The sequence below is a fragment of the Ascaphus truei genome, chromosome 5 (assembly GCF_040206685.1).
Source record: "Ascaphus truei isolate aAscTru1 chromosome 5, aAscTru1.hap1, whole genome shotgun sequence".
NCBI lineage: Eukaryota > Metazoa > Chordata > Amphibia > Anura > Ascaphidae > Ascaphus > Ascaphus truei.
Window position 1 is genome coordinate 292,822,741 of NC_134487.1, and position 19,074 is coordinate 292,841,814.

General features: G+C 45.0%; 1 protein-coding gene across 11 annotated transcripts in view; it reads left to right on the plus strand.

Annotated features, from left to right (window-relative positions):
* BICD1 (BICD cargo adaptor 1) overlaps positions 1–19,074 on the plus strand; it is a 222,726-nt gene that overhangs the window by 84,752 nt on the left and 118,900 nt on the right. For all 11 annotated transcript variants that reach the window (XR_012801912.1, XM_075602697.1, XM_075602702.1 and 8 more), the window contains exon 2: positions 18,793–19,005. Coding sequence is in view for 10 of the 11 variants with exons in the window: in XM_075602697.1 (XP_075458812.1) it covers positions 18,793–19,005 (213 nt within the window). In the remaining variant the exon portion in view is untranslated. The remainder of the gene's footprint in view (positions 1–18,792; positions 19,006–19,074) is intronic.

Consider the following 19,074-nt stretch of genomic DNA (forward strand, 5'->3'; position numbering starts at 1 on the left):
CAGTCAGTGTCTTTTACTCACTGAGCCGCTAGAAGCAGAATATTGTCTTTATTTTCATACATAGACCTCAAAGGAGTCCTTATTTTGTTTCGGAGTATGGTGTTGGTGCATTGTGGAGAAAATAACCTACTGCCAATTACTCATACTTTATATAGAATAGGACACATTGACTGTGACTGTTAGTATTAAAGATAAAAACGAAATGGTGGGCGGTCACTGCTTACTTGAACTCAGCCAACCTTGGAAAAATAAAATCAGCTTTATTAGAACAAAATGCTGAACATCACAAACAGGAACACTCTGACGCGTTTCACCCCGACATGGGACTTTATCAAAGGACACCGGGTCGGGTAAGGGCAGCAGCTTGTGGGGCTATATGAGTTCATGGGTTGCATGCCTGCGGATGTGTCACCTTGCTTCTCTATCTATCATTCTGCCTACTAGCCCCCGCCCGGAGTTAAGTCTTTACACGCTACCCTCTCTTATGACTTACATTGCATCATACTTGTAGTGAGATTCCTTTCATTGTGGACTATATATTGGCCGGAGGTTTTTGCAATATAGCCATACACGTGACTTTGTAGCATCGGATTTACGGGGTTCATTCCCCCTTTTTTCTAAATGTTAGTATTAAAGAGGCAGTCCACGTGGCACTTAAAAAATAATTGTTTTAATATATGCCGCCTTTGATTACCTTTATTGAAAACTAATTAACAAGGCGGACGATCGATTCATTCTCCTGTGCTCAATAAGCAAAGATCCTGCTTCCCAGGGTTCACTAAATGGCTGCCTTTTAGCTTCAATTCAATCCTTCAGTCAGTGTAACAGCAGCTACAATGTATTCTTATATTACTAAGGTTACATTATCTATTGTTACAGTTTGCAGATCAAACTTCTGGGGATATTGGCAACAAATTATCACAAACAGGAAAGTGTTGCAAATATCTTGCACTGCTGGGGAGGTGTGCTAAAACCTGCTATAGAAACCAAAGGATGCTCAGAATATTAAAACTCATTAGAAATGGCATTGAGTTGAATTTAAAATAAAATGTAGTAAGTGTTTTCTAATACTACAGAACTGATTTATTTAGTGGGACTTGCTGCATTAAGTTTGCACTATTATTTGGATAAATAGTCAGTTATATGCATTCATTATTTTATTTTGACCAATACATATTTAATTAGTATTATATTGAAATATATGCTCTTCCAACATTAAATCCTAATCTGTTATTACTTGTCTGTGGATGAATAAATAATTATATATGGACAGTTTGAATAAGTTAGCGTTGCTTAGCCTGCACATATTTCATTCTCCAGTCATGCCTTTCACTTACATCCTCATTCCTGTTAGATTAACTCAGCCTATCTAAAATCGATTGCCCGCAAGTTGCAGCCTTCTTGCCTATTTCCCCACCATAGGAGTCACCACCTTCCTTAGTTACGTTTTCCCTAGTGCACCGACCCTAACCTCCACTGGTCATTCAAGGTCGAGCGGGCATGGCTGTCAATTAGCTCCACATTCTCAGGAGCAGTTGGTCCAGTTTGAGGTTTTTAACTCCAACCTAAAAACATTCTAGAGTTTGTAGTTCGGCTTTTTCTATAAAAAAAAACAAAAAAAAACCCCACGAGAAACTGGTCTATAAATCTGAAATGCTGAGAGATATGAGATTTTAAATAAGTATGACCTCTCTGTCCTGAAAATGGGGGGGGGGGGGGGTGGTAGACGGGTACCGATAATAAGAAAAGATTTTGGGGATGGGTGGGATAATTTGTAACCACTTTTATGTTTTGGTGAGTAAGACAGGATTAGTTTACAGTCTAAATCTGGGTACACTGTCCATTATAATATCTAAAATACAGTTTGTTAGAGAGTCTACAGCAGACTTTGGGCCAGTTTCTTGTTTTTGGGGTTCTACTTCTATTAGGAATTTGGGGATTTGTCTCTCCGTTCCACTCACCTATTGAAGCTTCTCTCAATTCTGTCTCTCAATACATAATACTATATGTGAATAGGAAACCAGTAAGAATAATGTGCATTGAGATATAGATATATTTATTGTGCTGTCTGCATCACATTGCAGTATCTTGGGTCTCTGTACAGCTTTACACAGGGTTTATTTACAGGGTTTAAATAATACAATAACAGGCCCACCGTCCTTTTAAGGCAAACCAAATAATAAAATAAAAATCACTTCCTTCATAGGAGGCTGACTAAACATGTAACTCCAGCCCTCTCTAACAGGACCGCAAGCTAAGCTGGTTATCATCCCAAAACATGTACTGGTATAGGTAAAAAATATATACAGTCTTTAGGCACCGCAATATAGAAAATAGTTCTTAGAGATAGTGATTGTATCACAATATATATATATTACTATGTTCTTTATTTCATTGTGTACTGCTCATTGCTAATCACACGTTAGAAATAAACATTCCAATAATAATGATCCGTATCCTGGTTAAACGTATAGGGGTCAGAGATCAGATAGGCTTGCAAACAGCATCCAGATGTGAGGTAGTATAACAGGACTGATTGTGGAGAGAGGTCAGTCTTTATACAATGTATAAATGCTTTGTCAGTGGCTAGAGGACAAGTAACAGTCTTGCCATCCTGTCTGTGCTATTCTTCAAACTACCCCATTCTGCATTAAAACATTAACCCATCCCTTACTTGTTCATGATTGCATAGACACATCACATTACTCAGTCCCTCTCTTATGGGGGGTCTTGCAGTCCAAAGACAGACACACACACACACTCACACACATTTAGTATAACACCTTTTTCCTGGAGATGTAATAAGAAGAAGAAGAAAGAGAAGAGGAGTGTATAGCCTTAAAAGTGTGGCGAATTTTGAAAGTGACACGGGATTTGATAGGAAGCCAGGGGCGGGATTTCAGCAGGGGAGACGCTGAGACAGATTTAGGAGAGAGCACGGGGATTCTTGCAGCAGCGTTTAGGATAGATTGTTGGAGATAGGAGAGAGGCAGGAAGGCCGGACAGTAGAAGGTTACAACAGTCGAGACGGAAGAAAATGAGGGCCTGCGTTAGGTCGCGTTTATAGCGACGGCGACGCAACCGATGACGTCGTCATCGCCATTGGCGAAAGTTGAACTTGAAGTTTGAGCGACGTCGCTGGCGACAAGGCCAATGATGTCACCAAGGGGGAGGGCAGAGTGCAATAGGCGCTCTGTAATTGGTTTAGAGACAGTCACGTGTGGCGACTGTCTCTCCCAAAATCAAATAACACTGACTACAAAATTTTTGGTCTCTCTGTCGCCATCGCGCCTACTATAAGCGCATGCGACGGATTAATTGTATTTGTTTTGGCGCCAAGTTGCGTCGCTGTCACCATCGCCAGGCACTATAAGCGCAGCCTTAGAGTTTTAGCAGTAGAGCGCCAGAGAAAAGAGCCTATCTTTAAAATGTTACGGAGAAAAAACCCCACAGATGTGAAACCGCGATGTCCCGCTCCTTATTCCCAAGAGTCCGCACTATTGAGCAGGAGGACGGATGAAGGATCCTCCTGCACCTGCACGGCCACCCGCTCGAAAACCGGAACAGATCCCGGCTGCGTATGCACGCGGTGTCGCCCACTGACGTCACTAGACCCGCGTCCACATATGCGATCGTCAGAATGATTACACGGGCGAAAGAATGCAAGCGTCATTGGGATGTAGTGTGACGGTTTTGGGGTGCGAGGGCTAATTTTTGGTTCTCTGCGGACAGGTGAGTGAGACAACTGGAAGACGGGTAGGCTTGTACACGCACGCACACGCGCATGGATATATATTATCTGACATACTATAGATATAAGGGCAAGGGACTTGCTCAGAAAAGGTATCTTTTAGGTATATATGATCATCTTCAGCCCGGGTCTCCCCACTGCTGGATGAAGCCTCCCCAATGATCTCCCACGTACTGCGGTTGCAGCTTCTCTCCTCCACGTTGCTCCAACATATATTCTGATTTCATCCTCCCATCTTATTTTTGGTCGGCGTGTTGGTGTTTTAATCTCTTATATGTGCGTTCCTTGAAGTATATTATGTTGCCTACCACTGAGCCAAGGGAATCTACCTCTAAACCATATTTCATGATTTGCTGTGAAATCGGAGACAAAAAATATTAGCAGATTTTTGGAATGTTCTAATTAAGTAACAAGATAATAAGACACATTGTATGTACATCTGATGTTTTTTTCCCCTGCATACTATAAAAAAAAAGCTAATTTGGCATCATCAATTAATTCACACAAGCTGTGCAGGCGCCTGGCTTGCAGTTCTGCTCCTCCTCAACATACTGTGAGAAAAACATGTTAAGCACCGAGGCAGCATTCCCACTAATTAAACTACTAATTAAATTCCTATAGGAAAGATGATGTGAAATATTGTCCTCTAAATATGAACTCTGCACCATTGCTTTGTGGTTTTGTTACCAGAACTTGGTCATCTAAGCCAGGGGGGCTCAACTCCAGCCCTCAAGACCCCCCCAACAGGTCAGATTTTCAGGATATCCCAGCTTCAGCACAAGTGGCTCAGTCGAAAAAACACTAATACTATTAATACACAACTAAGCGCTCTACCTATTACTACAAAACCAATAGGGTGTCGGTGCCTAATGCACCGAAAGTGATTATAGTGCACAAAATAAATAAATATTAATGTGACTAATGTGAATGTTAAACCGAGTTGGGTGGTGGCCCAAAACAATTAATGAATCCTAAAGTGACTAGTGAATTAGCTAATAGAATGGCAGCCAACAGTACATACAGCAAATCAATCCAAATGACTTGTACAATAATGCAATAATAATGAGAACAAAAAGTCCTTGGCGCAGGAAAGTCAATAATACCAGTCCTGGATTATGATATTTGGATCAGTCCCAATAAGTAATCGTTGGTCCCAAAAAGATCTCCTCAAGGACTGGGCATTCTGTAGACACAAAAAAGAAGTCAACACACCATCGAGCAGTAATCTCCACAGTGTGAATCGCTGCACAAGTCAAATGCTACTTACAGCAAATGAAAAGATTTCAGGCAATGGACGATGTCTTTAACGGCAATCAGACAGCTGGATCCACGCAGTCTCCAACACACATGTACCCATGAATGAATAGAAATAAAACATAGCATGGTACAAGAGATACATTTATTTAAAACACGCCTGACCATAAATTTACACTCGCAGTGTTTCTAGTCTTGGCGTGTGATTTAAAGATGCCGTCCGCAGCTTGGGTATCCGGCGTTCAGCGCTAGCAGCTGGGGTCGGCGTTACACTCCTCTCCTCGCGGCAGCGACTCGAGTCAGATCCTCCCCCGATGACGTCACTGCTGTGCCGATAACTCCTCCCTGCTGACGAACGCAACTGGCTCCAGTCCTTGAGGAGATCTTTTTGGGACCAACGATTACTTATTGGGACTGATCCAAATATCGTAATCCAGGTCTGGTAATATTGACTTTCTTGCGCCAAGGACTTTTTGTTCTCTTTATTATTACAAGTGGCTCAGTTTTAAACGCCTGTGACGGGAGACGCGCTTAATAACACATTTATATTTCGTGGGTCCTGATTGAGCAGAACAGGTTGAGCAAAATAAACTGAGATTTATTCCCTTGATAGGCAAACACACGACAACTGCAGAATAAACTTAATAATTACACTCACGGGTAGAGAAACAGAGGATAATGTCCAGAAATGTGCAAAGCACCAGGAGATTGTCTTTCAAAATGTAGTCCATTTGCAAATTGCCAAATAAATAGCCAGTCCAATCCTTCTGTGCATGTGCAAAGTCTTTTCTGGTAGTTTTAAATGCTTGAAGAAATCAGGTAACAACAGCAACAACACAGGATAACAACAGCAGGAACCACACAGGTCGACTGAGCCACTGATTGAGCCACCTGTGCTGAAGCTGGGATATCCTGATTACCGAACCTGTTGGGGAGTCTTGAGGTCTGGAGTGGAGTACCCCTGATCTAGGCAGCTAATGTTTTTAGGCTATTTTAGTACTTCAAGTAGTATAGAGTGCACAGCTTTAGTTAGGTGCCTGCCCCTTTTTCTTTTCCACGGTCTAATCATAGCTTTCCCCTCTCCCCATGCCTCTATTTGAGACAGACAGACACAATTACTTTAATTATCCGTATGGTGCCCTCTGGTGACAGACAGCGTCTTAAGAAATACGATCAATAAATATGGGCCATAATGAACAGACTGGGCCCATATTTAGTAAGTGGTGCTATTCTACAACACAAAAGGACAACACAGGGCACTGCGGATTTGCTTATTCTCTTTTTATTTATTTTATGTGCAGTTTCTGGCTAAATAACAAGAATAAGAAAATCTGCAGTGCCCTGTGTTGTCCTTTGTTCTTATTATGCACACTGGATTACCAACAGTCCATCCCTGAGCACAGGAGCGCCGGCATTTATATATTTGACCTTTTTCTTGTATGGAGTGCAGCAGGTATCCTTTATTTCGAGCTATTCTACAAGACACCTTCCAGCGCTGGAAGGTACCTTACGGCCCATTTGCAAGGACCTGCATGCAGGCCCTCCTACACAGGCCCTCTGTAGGCAGCTATGTTGACTACTCTATCACAGGAGACCAGGGCTAACACACCAGGGATCAATTCACCAGAGAGGAACACAGAGTTTATCAAATTAATTTATTGGAAAAAGAAACATCCACAACTATTTACAGTAAATCAACACACACACAACTGGGAAACTGGGGTAACCTATAAATCTAGGTGCAGGGATCTCCCTTAAGAGATTTTCCCTGTCTGTCTTCCTGCAATGTCCACTGCAGCTTCTCTCAGTTGCACACAGCTTCTTTCCAAGCTGCTTCTCCAAAAGAAATCTGCTTCACAACTAAAACACTCTGAGCTCACAGCTAACAAAGAACTGATCTTATCTCATCTAACTAGGTGCTTGCAATATGACCCAGCCCCAGATTGGTGGGGGTGGGGGAAGGCAACACAAACACAGCCACATGCAAAGCATCACAGACCCCTTTGCAGAATTTCAGCTGAAAACAAAATTAACCCCTGGTCCCTGAAGTGCTGGAACCAGGCTACAGAATACATATACACGTAACATAATACAAATGTATTACTGACAGGTAAGGGTAATGGCAGGCTTGACCTTTATTAAAAACTCACATTTACCCTTATCGTCACATACACCACCTGACTTCCCACGCCCTATAAGAAGGCACCTGTGCAGTCCAATGATTCACAACATGCTTGCTACCCTGGATCCAGGTTCTGTTTCACTGCTGCTTGGAAGCTCCCAGACTTGCTGCTGGTTCTTGTAAATCCTCGTATAGATTCTGGCTTGTCCTATTACTCTGCTGCTTCCTCCCTACTCTGACCTTTGACTTGATCAACTACTCTTCTGTTTGCCGCCTGCCTTGACCTTGGATCGTCTGACTACCCCATCTGCCTGCTCCTTCCTGAACGCCCTACCTACATCGCACCTCAGATCTGGACTTCTGGTCCAGCAACTAACGAGCATCCCTAGTGATCCGGTATTACAGACTCTCCCCGTGGATTCTCCTTCGGTCCTTGACACCATTGACTTGAATGGCCTGTAAACTGTTTTCTGGCCATAATGAAGAAACTGGACCCATATTTAGTAAGTGATGCTACTCCACAATTCCAGTCTCGGAAGATTCATAAGATCCCATTGACTTGAGGGGCCTGTAAAGTGCCTTCTGGCAGTGGAAGGTATCTTGTCAAGATGAAAAAGATTAGATCACGCAGCGATGGAATATTTTACTGGGTTGATTATACAAAAACACCCTGCAACAATGCACAACTCACACCGTAAGGTGGCGCCTCTGTGTTAGAAACTGCACTCTGTTTTAATACCTTGTCAGGCATAAAGGTGGACAGTGTGAACAAGCAACAGGATGTCAATTGTCAAGGGGAGACTCCTGGAGCAGGTAGGACCTCAGTGGCCGGAACAGCGGGGAGCAGACAAGGATTGTTGGTGTCACAAGTAGGGTTCAGTGGCAGGCAACAAGCAGGATCGTCGTGGTCACAAGCAGGGTTCGGTGGCAGGCAGCAAGCAGAATCGTCGTGGTCACAGGCAGGGTCGGCAACAGGAAGGCAGGAGCAGAGCAGGGGAGCAAGATCTGAGAGTAGGGAGCAGGAACAGGACTGGGACTATCTAGTTCAATAGCAAGGGCCTTTATTATGGAACAGATACAGGAACAAGCTCAAGCACAAGGCGCTGACCCGTGCTGACCCATGCTCACGCTTGGCAGTGAGCCCCTGCAGCAGCAATGAGAGCGGCTTTAGCAGGGGCTCGTGCACGCTTCCGCAGGCGTGCGGAAGCCTAGCCAACACTTTTTTTTTAGTTTAAGTGCTCACAGGAGCGCAGGGCCGGTCACGTGAGCGGTTCGCCCAATGAGGGTGAACCAGCTCCGTGATGTCACTCGCCCGCCCCCTGTCACGCCCCGGACGTCACGCGAACTAAGGCCAGGGAAAGCATCGGCTTTCCCTCAGCCTCCGTGCGCCTCCGTATGGCTGAAGTCTCTATGGACTCAGCCTAAGTCAGGGAACACAACACAAAGCAAAGGCAAGGGAGAAACAGGAAACAGGAAACTTTAAGGACAGAGGACAGGAGCAACAAGGAGACAGACAGACAGAGGAACCCCAGAGCATACAGAAAACAGCAGCACACCCGGTGGACAGAGAAAGGAACTGGGAGAGAGGGAGAACTAGGAAAATGTCAGTGCTATTTCCTGACATCAATGCAATGAAAACAGGGGTCTGAAGGGTGGAACGTGGATGATTATGATGTTGTTCCAAGCCTGGTGGCCATGAGGGTGAAGAAGACACTGATTCCGGGGGCAAAACACAAGCGTCGTAGAGTTTTGAAAAGGGTACAAAAGCGACTAAGGATTCTGAACTCTTGTTGTCTGATGGATGCAGTGATGAAAGATTTGATCTTAAGCGAATTATTTATCTAAATAAATCAGGAGAGATGTTAATCCACCATGAAATGCTTTTAAGTGACGTTGAAAATATATGTGAAGTCTTCTCCCTTTACTCACAGCCCACTCTCCGCCTATGGAAAACGAGGTTGTAGAGAGACCAGATACACCTATGAGGTTTATAATACCCATCCAAACTGGAACCAAGACTGATATATCTGAGCATCAAAACTTTTCCCATCATATAAAGTGAGGCTTACTCGAGTACAGAACAGCAACAGCTGCCATGCACAGATGGCATGAGGATTGTCAACCTTCTAGCCAGCAGATTTGTTCTGTGTTTTTCAGCTAAATTCTTGCACAGCTGGACATCTAAAGCCTCTTTCTCCTAAAACACCCTGAACTTGCCTGAGTCGGCAGCCAAAACAGGTTCAAGTCGTTTGCTGTCATTCTTGCAGTGCCCCTGCCCACATACGTACTACACCCAATGGCATCAACTCCCCCCCCCCCCCCCTCTGCATTGAACCAGCGCACAAAGGGTCAAGTCTCACCCTGCTTGGATTTCTAAACTTTCCTTACAACACCCTGAACTTGACCAAGGAAGCAGACAAAGGGCAGCTTGGCATTTCCAATTAGAGGAAATCCTGCCCTACAGCAGATTTCATACAGTACAGAGTAATTCTCTGAGGGGGATCACACCTTTTTCTGGCATTAACTTGAATAGCAGCTAAAGCTGGATCATGGTTTCCCCCACCCCCGGTTTGAGTCTGAGCCTGAGCTTATTAAATCTGCCCATTAAAATTATTATTATTCAATAAGGTCCAAGGTCCATCAGTCAAAAAAAATGCCATTTGAAGATCGGACGATTTCAAGTCTGAATCATAATTACGCTATATTGTCTATATACATATATAGTCTGCATGTAACTAGTTAAATTAAGGAATATAGTATTAAGTTAGAAATTATATTGGAAAATTATCAACTTCCTCTGCAAAGATAAGAAGATAAATCAGTCTGAAGACAGGCGGGTGTAGAAATGTTTTATGTGACTGAAGAATCCATCTTGTTTCATTCATTTCCATTTTGAATAAAACTTGGTATGTTTAATGTCTGCTGAGTTGAATAGTGTAGTAGGGTCCTGAGTTTGGAATCAAGGGTTAGTTAAATAGTAAGTTAGTAAAACAATACAATAGAGATCGGTGTTAAAGATTAGGAACACAGTTAATCCTATAGTTACTTAGTGACAAGACAAGGTTTTTTTTAAATCAAAGTAAATATTGCTAAATGAAGAAACATTTGATGATTGACTAAGGACATTGGGCTGACAGTAGTGATGTACCGAGTACCCGGAATTACCAAGTACCCGGCGTTACCTGGCAAATTTCCAGCTACCCGGACACTACCTGGACCCGGCAACTGAGAAGTGGTCCCGGCGTCGGGTAATACCGGGCGTCAGGTGATTTCAGGGTAGCTGAAAATAATCACAACATTTACCTGCGGCAGCATCGGAAGTGTCTTCAGCCGGCGTGGGACAGCAGGAATCCATTACACAGCACCGCAGCAGGTAAGCAGTGTGTGTGTGAGCCGCCGGGGAACCACGTAGACCACCCGAGGACCCCAGGACACCCGTGAGGCCCCTGGATACCCGCAGGGACCACCTGGAGGCCCCTGTACACCCGTGGGGGTCACGCAGAGGTCCCCGGAAACCCGTGGAGACCACCCGAGGACCCTCGGACACCCGTGACACCTCCGGACACCACCTAGAGGCCCCCGGATACCCACGGGGACCACTTGGAGGGCCCCGGACTCCGCAGGGACCAACCGGAGGCCCCAAGACACCCATGGGGACCACACGAGGACCTCCGGCACCCGTATAGCCACCAGTCACATGCAGGGACCACCTCCCCATGGGGACACGCATGGGCCCCCCGGACACCCATGGGGACCACACGGAGACCCCCGCCGGCCTCTGGTATCAATCTTGTGCAGAAAAATACAAATGCTTTTATGCATCTCTCAATATTTTGAGAGCTTTTATAGGCCAATAAAGTCATCACTGCTTTGTGAATAGCAGATCAGGCAGTATCTCGCTTTAAGAGCATTTATCGCCCATTAAACCACTTATCACTTCTTTGTGAATCGGCCCCTTTGTGTCTGTAGACGTCTGTGCAGGGATCCCAATGTATCAAGGACACGTACCTGTGGTCTGCACGGGTCGGCCAGCCATGCCCAAAGTCCAGGGTTCCTGAGGCCAGACTCCAGCAGCATAAAGTGCAGGGTTTTCAGTGACCAAAGTTCCTCTGTATCAAAGACTCGCAGGTACACACAGGATGTCCTGCTGTCCCTAAGTAGCAAGGACACATACATGTGGTCTGCACGCCCTGCTGTCACTAGGTAGCACAGACATGTACAGTATCTGTGGTCTGTACGCAGACCAGCCACCTGTGCTGAAGCAGGGATATCCTGAAAACCTGACCTGTTGGTGGCCCTTGATAACTGGAGTTGGCCACTCCTGATCTATCTGTACACATATGTTAAATGTCCTTAAATTCGCCTTTTCTATAGATTCACCTCAGCATAACAGAATTCAGCATTCTTGTCGTTAGCACACAAAAAACAAAACGTTTATTTTGAAAATAATTACTTACATACAAAAATAGTAAGAATGACGATGGTGATTTTTCAAATAGATTGATATTCTTAAGAATAGTTGCACATAGTAACCTTCTTTCTGTTAATATTCTCTCCAGGTATTAACATGTCTTTTCTCCTCCTCATGGTATTATCACTCTTCTGCCTGGCCTTTCTTCCTCTGGCCTTCCTTCCTTCCTAAAGCTTACTAAGCTCACTGCAGTATTTATCCATAAAGACCCACCCAGTCAGCCATTTTAACCTTTAAAATATTATATCCCAACATGGTATTCACCTACATTACGGATGTCATATGAACTACCTCTGAACATATAAGTAGTTTCAAACTTGCTGAATGGAAAAGTCTTATGGCAGCATTTTTCCCATTTAGGACTTACAGCTGTCCAACAACTTTAGACCACGAATTGACCTTTTGGGTCAATTCTGTCTGTCAGAATAGATCTGACCTTTTACCTAGAATACTTCACATGTAACAAAATCTACAGAAATATTGGAACAACTGTATTGTATCCTCTATGTATTTCTCCAATATTCAATAACTGAACCGACAATCAGATAATATATATATGAAGGAAAGTTCAGACTATTATACTGTATACTTTAACATTCTGCCTTTGATAACAGATTCATTCATTACAATATAATTATTGCTAAATTGGATTTCTTACAAAATACAACACTACTGTGAAAATCTTCTTCTTCTCAATGCCAAGTTATTACATACTGTACAATAAACTAATAATACCTGATTTCCAGTGGTGGATTTACTATGCATACATGTCACTCGAGTCGTGAAAGGTTAACTTTGCATATAATTACCTCCCTATGTGGGAATTGTCTTACAACATTGCTGGACACCAATTAGCTTCCCATTATATATATATATCTTAATATATTAAATCGAAAGGTTAGTGCTATCTGCGGTGAATGTGATTGGTCCTCAGCCTCTGGCCAATCAGATTGGTGGGTCTGACGTCACCCAACTGCCACTCTCTTCCCCCTCGGCCTCTCTCTCTCTCCCTCTCCCTCTTCCTCTCCTCTCCCACCCCCCATCACCCTCACGGGTGCCCTGCACCGGCTCCCGGACGGAGGGGAAGCGCGGCGCGGCCCTCCTGCCCCAGCTGCCGGTGCTCACTTCCCTCCCTCCCCGGCGCTCACTTCCCTCCCTCTCCGGCGCTCACTTCCCTCAGGCAGCCTCCGGAAGGACCCCCTTCCCCCCCACCCCGCACCCTCCTATACCGCTCCCCGGTGTCTCCCTCGCCTATACCGCTCACCTCTCTCTCTCCCTCTCCCTTTGTTCCTCTCACTCCAAAGCCAGCTCTGCACATTCGCACCGGCACATCCCCATCCCTGGCGAATCTGCGGCTCCGGTTGACAGTGCTTCACTAGGAGATGGGGTTTTTTTTTGGCGCCTTTTTGTGTGCTGAGGTGATCACAAAAATGGCGCCAGAGTGGGTAAGATGGCGGCGCACGCGTGGCCGGGGGGTGACATGCGTAAGCCCGCTCCCCGGCGCTCTCCCACTTCCCCCCAGAGCACGCTCTCTACGGCTCACCCCCCACCCCCACACGCCGCTACCCCGGCTCAACATGCCCGAGGAGCAGGAGGAGGGCGGCAGGGAATTGCGGCCGCGCAATAGCTCCTTTGTGCCACCGGGAGTCGGCAGAGGCCACGAGGGGGGAGAGAACCAGTGGCAGCCCGAGGAGCGCGCCATGCTGCCAGGTGAGGAAATGCAGGGGGAGGAATCCATGCCTTTGACGCCCCCCCTGCCTTTGACGCCCCCCCCTGCCTTTGACGCTCCCCCCTGCCTTTGACGCCCCCCCTGCCTTTGATGCCCCCCCTGACTTTGACACCCCCCTGCCTTTGACGCCCCCCCCTGCCTTTGACGCCCCCCCTGCCTTTGATGCTCCCCCTGCCTTTGACCCTTTGACGCCCCCCTGCCTTTGACGCCCCCCTGCCTTTGACGCCCCCCCCCCCCGCCTTTGACGCCCCCCTGCCTTTGACGCCCCCCTGCCTTTGACGCCCCATCCCTTCCTTTGACGCCCTCCCCCCTGCCTTTGACACCCCCCCTGCCTTTGACGCCCCCCCTGCCTTTGATGCCCCCCCCTGCCTTTGATGCCCCCCCTGCCTTTCACGCCCCCCCCTGCCTTTCACGACCCCCCTGCCTTTCACGCCCCCTCTCCTTGCCTTTCACGCCCCCCGTCCCCTCCCTGCCTCCGGGCAACGCTGGGTATATCAGCTAGTATATATGTATATATATGCAATACGATACCGTTAGGGAACTAAATCAGCAGGCAGCACTCCAGAATTGATCAAACAAGTGCATTGAATTAATAGACACAGAACCGACGTTTCGGTCCATATTACGGAGTGCCTTTGGTTCCTTTCTATGATATATATATATATATATATATATATATATATGTGTGTATGTATGTATATATATATATATATATGTTTATGTATGTATATGTATATATGTATGTATATATGTATGTGTGTGTTCTGCAGCGTTCAGTAAACATCCCCCTAGCAGGAGTGTTGGAGAAATGAGAGAGTAATAAAAGCTGATTTAATTACATTGTAATGACCTAGCATGAACTGTATACAATTAATATTTTCGCTTCATTCTTGTTAACTAATTGGATTGCCAAGAGGGCTGTTTAGCAAATTAATAGACGAGAATAAATAGATGTGGAAGATGCATTTGTTTACCATACCAAAATACAGTTTATTTATCAGTATTAATACAGAGATAATAATAATACTGTAATAATAATAATAATAATAATATGACCGTATACATTTTTTCTTATATACTAGGACATAGAAACACATGTAAAAGTCTCCCCGGGTCGAGTAATAGATGACAGTGAAATTAGGAATCTTTCAAGGGGCAAGCCCTGGGTTTGCAAGTGGGGGATTCAAATATGGCTGTCGAAACTCTTCTCTGACACTGGAATAATCTAAAGTCTTTTAAATGTACCTTGAAAGGCATTCTTGTGGAATCTGTGGAATACGAGGGTGTGTGGCCAAGATGAACGGCCAAAGCTTTTGGTAAAGTTACAAAATATGAATATCCTGGGCCTGACAGCAGTTCGCTGGAATGACAAATAGATGTTTGTAACTATTGCGATTACACGAATCAAATGATACACAAAAAACACAGACGCAACAGCGAAGATAATGTGTGTCTAAGTATTATATACAACAAAGTTATGCCGTTTTTTATATATTGAGGCAAAGCTTAAAAGTCAAAAGAGTTTTTTTCTCTCTCTTAAATCGTAAAAATATAATCCAGAGAGATTGATGAAAGGGGTGGGTTGAGAACACGCCCAGAACGGGGGCATATGTTGTTTTCAATTAAAGGGTTTTAGGATATGACGTACAATCAGGGACGGATGGTAATATTGCAGGGCTCGGTGCAGGGAACTGGTGCGGGGCCTCTTACCTTCTCCTTTGCAATGTCTTGAATGATTGAAAACTTTAATTTGCTTCAGCTGCAAGCAAGAGTGACATTTACATACAGTCAAACATTCCTGTTTGATTAATACAAATGCACTGAGGTATTAGCCCTAAGCAGTCTTATTTTTTATAGCCTAAGCAAGGAGGCATGAAAGCATAATTTCACAATGTCGGTATATATTACAACATTGGGCGTCTTACTTCTTATCTTTAGCATATACATACTGTACAGTAGTTGCTGGTTATACATACTGTATTGTCATATTTTAGCAGTGAGCAAAAAGCAAAAAGATGTTATAATACACGGCAAACTCATCTCCCCTCCCGCCTCTCCTTTCCCCTCCCAATTCCAGCCGCTGCACATCTCTCGTCTAACCGGACAGGAGGGAGTTAATAGATAAGGAAGCGAGGGGGCCAGTGAGGGACCATTAGCGAAAACAAAGAAACTGCAGTTTGAACAATTTCTAAGGTGAAGCAAGCTTTAAGGCAGGGATGCGCAACGTGGGGGGCGCAAGATTTTTCAGTGGGGGGGGCGCGGAGGTTGCAGAGGCGCCGCGCTCTTCACCACGGCATTTAAATTAAATGCCGGGGGATCGCGTGAGGCCTCTGCAATGGCCCTACCTTGTCTTCGGCGATGCAGGGTCACGTGACGTCACGTGATAATGCCTATTTTGCCTAAGCTTTTCAGCTACAAAACTGGAGCAAAAATACTGCACCAAATTAATCAAGGAAGAAAACCCACCGGTTTGAAGTGGAATTTGTTCCCCTGGTATATCTGGTGCAGTATTTGTGCCCCTATTTTGCAGCTGAAAGGCTTTAATAAATATCCTGTTTTCGCTACAGGGTCATGTTGTCACGGTTACTCTGTATCCCTCCCCCAAACTCCCTAAACGGAAGAGAAGTACCCCCCTTTTCAGGTCATTCTTTAAGAGGCGTTGAGATGGTCACCCCCGGGGTACGGCAGGCAGTTACACAATGGGCCATTGTGTACCAGCTGTTGTGCCATTCTCAGACACTACACTCCTTTTTGGATTACTATGAGTCAAGTTATGCTAAAGGAGAGTGGTGTTAATCATCATGTTATCGATAGCAGGGAGTATTCATTCCCCAAACCCCAAAATCCCCAAACCCCAAAATGAGCATTATTATTTGTAACCTTGCTTCAGTTTATATTGTGCATTTCTTTTGTGACTGCTATTTTATTCGTTCCGGGATTTTTAAGGTCACCAGTCTTTAATAGCTGGGCCGTTCTATGTTACAATGTTGCAAGGCCATTCACTCTTGCCAGCAGTTAGTGGGAAATCTTGTGTTGTGTCCTACTTTGGTACATTTATTAGAGCAGGACTCAGTACGTCTGGTGCAAGACCAACCTACAATAACACATTACAGGAGAACTACTGTTTATTTTGTAACCCTAGAGAGGAATGGTGAGTTAACACGAGCGATGGGGCCTCTCTCATTCCCATTCTGTGAAAGCAATCAGGGCTGCAGTTAGAAAGGTAATCTTTAGAGCACTAACAGTTATAAATTGGATGTAAGACTTGAGGTGTTCAAATCCTCCTTGAGGTCCTGACCCGCCTGTGAAAGATGCAATTTGATAATGTTTGCAATTGAGTACTAAGTTTCTTGGTGAGTTGCGCATCAGAAAAACGTCGAAATAAATTAATTCTTATGTTCATTATGTATTTTCAAAAAGCAGACGCTGTGATAAAGGCCCCCGTGTGGTGACCAAAACACTGTCTTTTTGGTATAAAAAAAAATAAGAATCAGAATTAGCTTCATAATAGCGTGCCCAGTGGTAGATTTCCCAAATTCTCTGTTTTTGTCTCTTTTTTTTCCCCCATATACAGAGCCCCTCTCTCTTCCCCTCTGATTGTAGTGGGTGAGCGTGGGGCCTCTATGAAGGTCTCTTATCTTCTTCTTCGCGCCTCCACCCTCCTCCTGCAGCATTGCGCCGTCAAATGATGTTTGGCCATGACAACGTGACGTCAAGTGGCGTCGTGTTGTCATGGAAACGTGTCACCACATGACGTGGCGTCATTTGACGCTGCAGAAGGGGGGTGGCGCTGCAGGAGGAGGCAACCTGGACGCCTACGGGCGCCAACATTTTGTATCCACTACTGAGTGTGCCTATGGTCTTCACTTCTGTAATTAGGAGGCCTATATACAAGGGGATATGAAGGCTGGAGAAGGATGGGCGGAAGGGGGAGTGTTTTTTTCTAGAAAGTGTAAGAAGGAAATTAAGAAAGCAATTGGATAGAAATGTTCACAGGCTTTAGCCATTAAAGAAGCAGGCTGTGCTGATCACCATTTATTTAGATGTTTTTATTTTTTAAATCTGATGCTTCGTTCCGGAGATAGAAGCATTTGAAATATTAAGGGTCCAAGAGGCTAAAATTAATCTCTACCTAGAGCCCAGTGCAGTCTAAAGGGTACAAAATGTGTTTTTAAATTGGGGTCCCATGGGCACCCCTAAAGGGTTCCCTGCAATTTTCAGGTCATTTGAAAATGATACCAACTACAGAAGAACTTGCAATGCATCTCATTGCAGAGATGCGAGTCGAGAGGGTTGAAGTTCCTTACAATGTATCTGATCCCAGACGCGCTATTAGAGAGGGTTGGGGTTCCTTACAATGCATCTGATCTCAGATGTGCTATTAGAGAGGGTTGGGGTTCCTTATCATGCATCTGATCCCAGACACGCTATTAGATAGGGATGGGGTTCATTACAATGCATCTGATCCCAGACGCGCTATTAGAGAGGGTTGGGGTTCCTTACAATGCATCTGATCTCAGACGCGCTATTAGAGAGGGTTGGGGTTCCTTACAACGCATCTGATCCCAGACGCGCTATTAGAGAGGGTTGGGGTTCCTTACCATGCATCTGATCCCAGACGCGCTATTAGAGAGGGTTGGGGTTCCTTACCATGCATCTGATCCCAGACGCGCTATTAGAGAGGGTTGGGGTTCCTTACCATGCATCTGATCCCAGACGCGCTATTAGAGAGGGTTGGGGTTCCACAGAATTTCATAATATAATTATAAGGCTCCTTGACCAAAAAAAAAGATGAAAAAACACTGGGTTAGAAACTAGAAATAAAGAAAATCAAGATCTTTAATACTAAAAAAAACTGTTTTTCTTGGGGGGAAAAAAGTAGGACATGCTCTGGGGAAAAGTGCTAAAATGATAGGGGAACTCATCTAGGCTTCTGGAGGAGACAGGCTTTAAGATGCACAATTATCAAAGCAAAGTGGAGCAATTCTAAAAATGGCACCATATGCATCAACAGAAATACCCTATTGCTTTTATTCAGGTTGATACACGTAGGGCAACCATTTTGCTCTAGAATTGCATCCCTTTTGTCATGATAAATCCTCCGTAAAATGGGTAATTACGTGTGCAAACTAAGGCTACGCTTATAGCGCCGGCGACGGCGAAGAGACAGTCAGGCGACGGTCGCTGGAAAATCAAATAAAGATGACTGCCAGCGATCGCGACCAATCCGTCGCGTCGCGCTTACTATAACCCTTAAGTGCATTTGTTTTGCTGTGACGTCGCGTCGCTGTCGCCACCACTATAAGCGCAGTCCAAAGCTGCTAGTTTTTGTGATTAGGTCATTTATACACAGCCCTGAGCATACCAAAGTGACATGAACATGCCGTATTCGCATGCTACTGTATATATTGTGTGCCACATGCAGTTGTTCTGTAAGCAGACCCTTCTCTCCTCCTCTTTCCTAGGCCTTTGGACAGTCCTTCACCGTCCACCGCAAGGTTGCAGAAGATGGAGAAACTCGGGAGGAGACTCTCTTGCAGGAATCTGCGTCCAAGGAAGCGTATTACCTGGAGAAGATCCTGGACATGCAGAATGAGGTCAAGCAGAGCAGGGCTATCATCACCACCTTCCAGGGAGAAAACGAGCGGCACACGGCCGTCGTCCGGGACTTGAAAGAGGTACGTTCATGGCTGTGTCCTTTTTTTTTTGTTGTTGTAACATTGGGTGAGAGCTGCGGACAAGTAGAA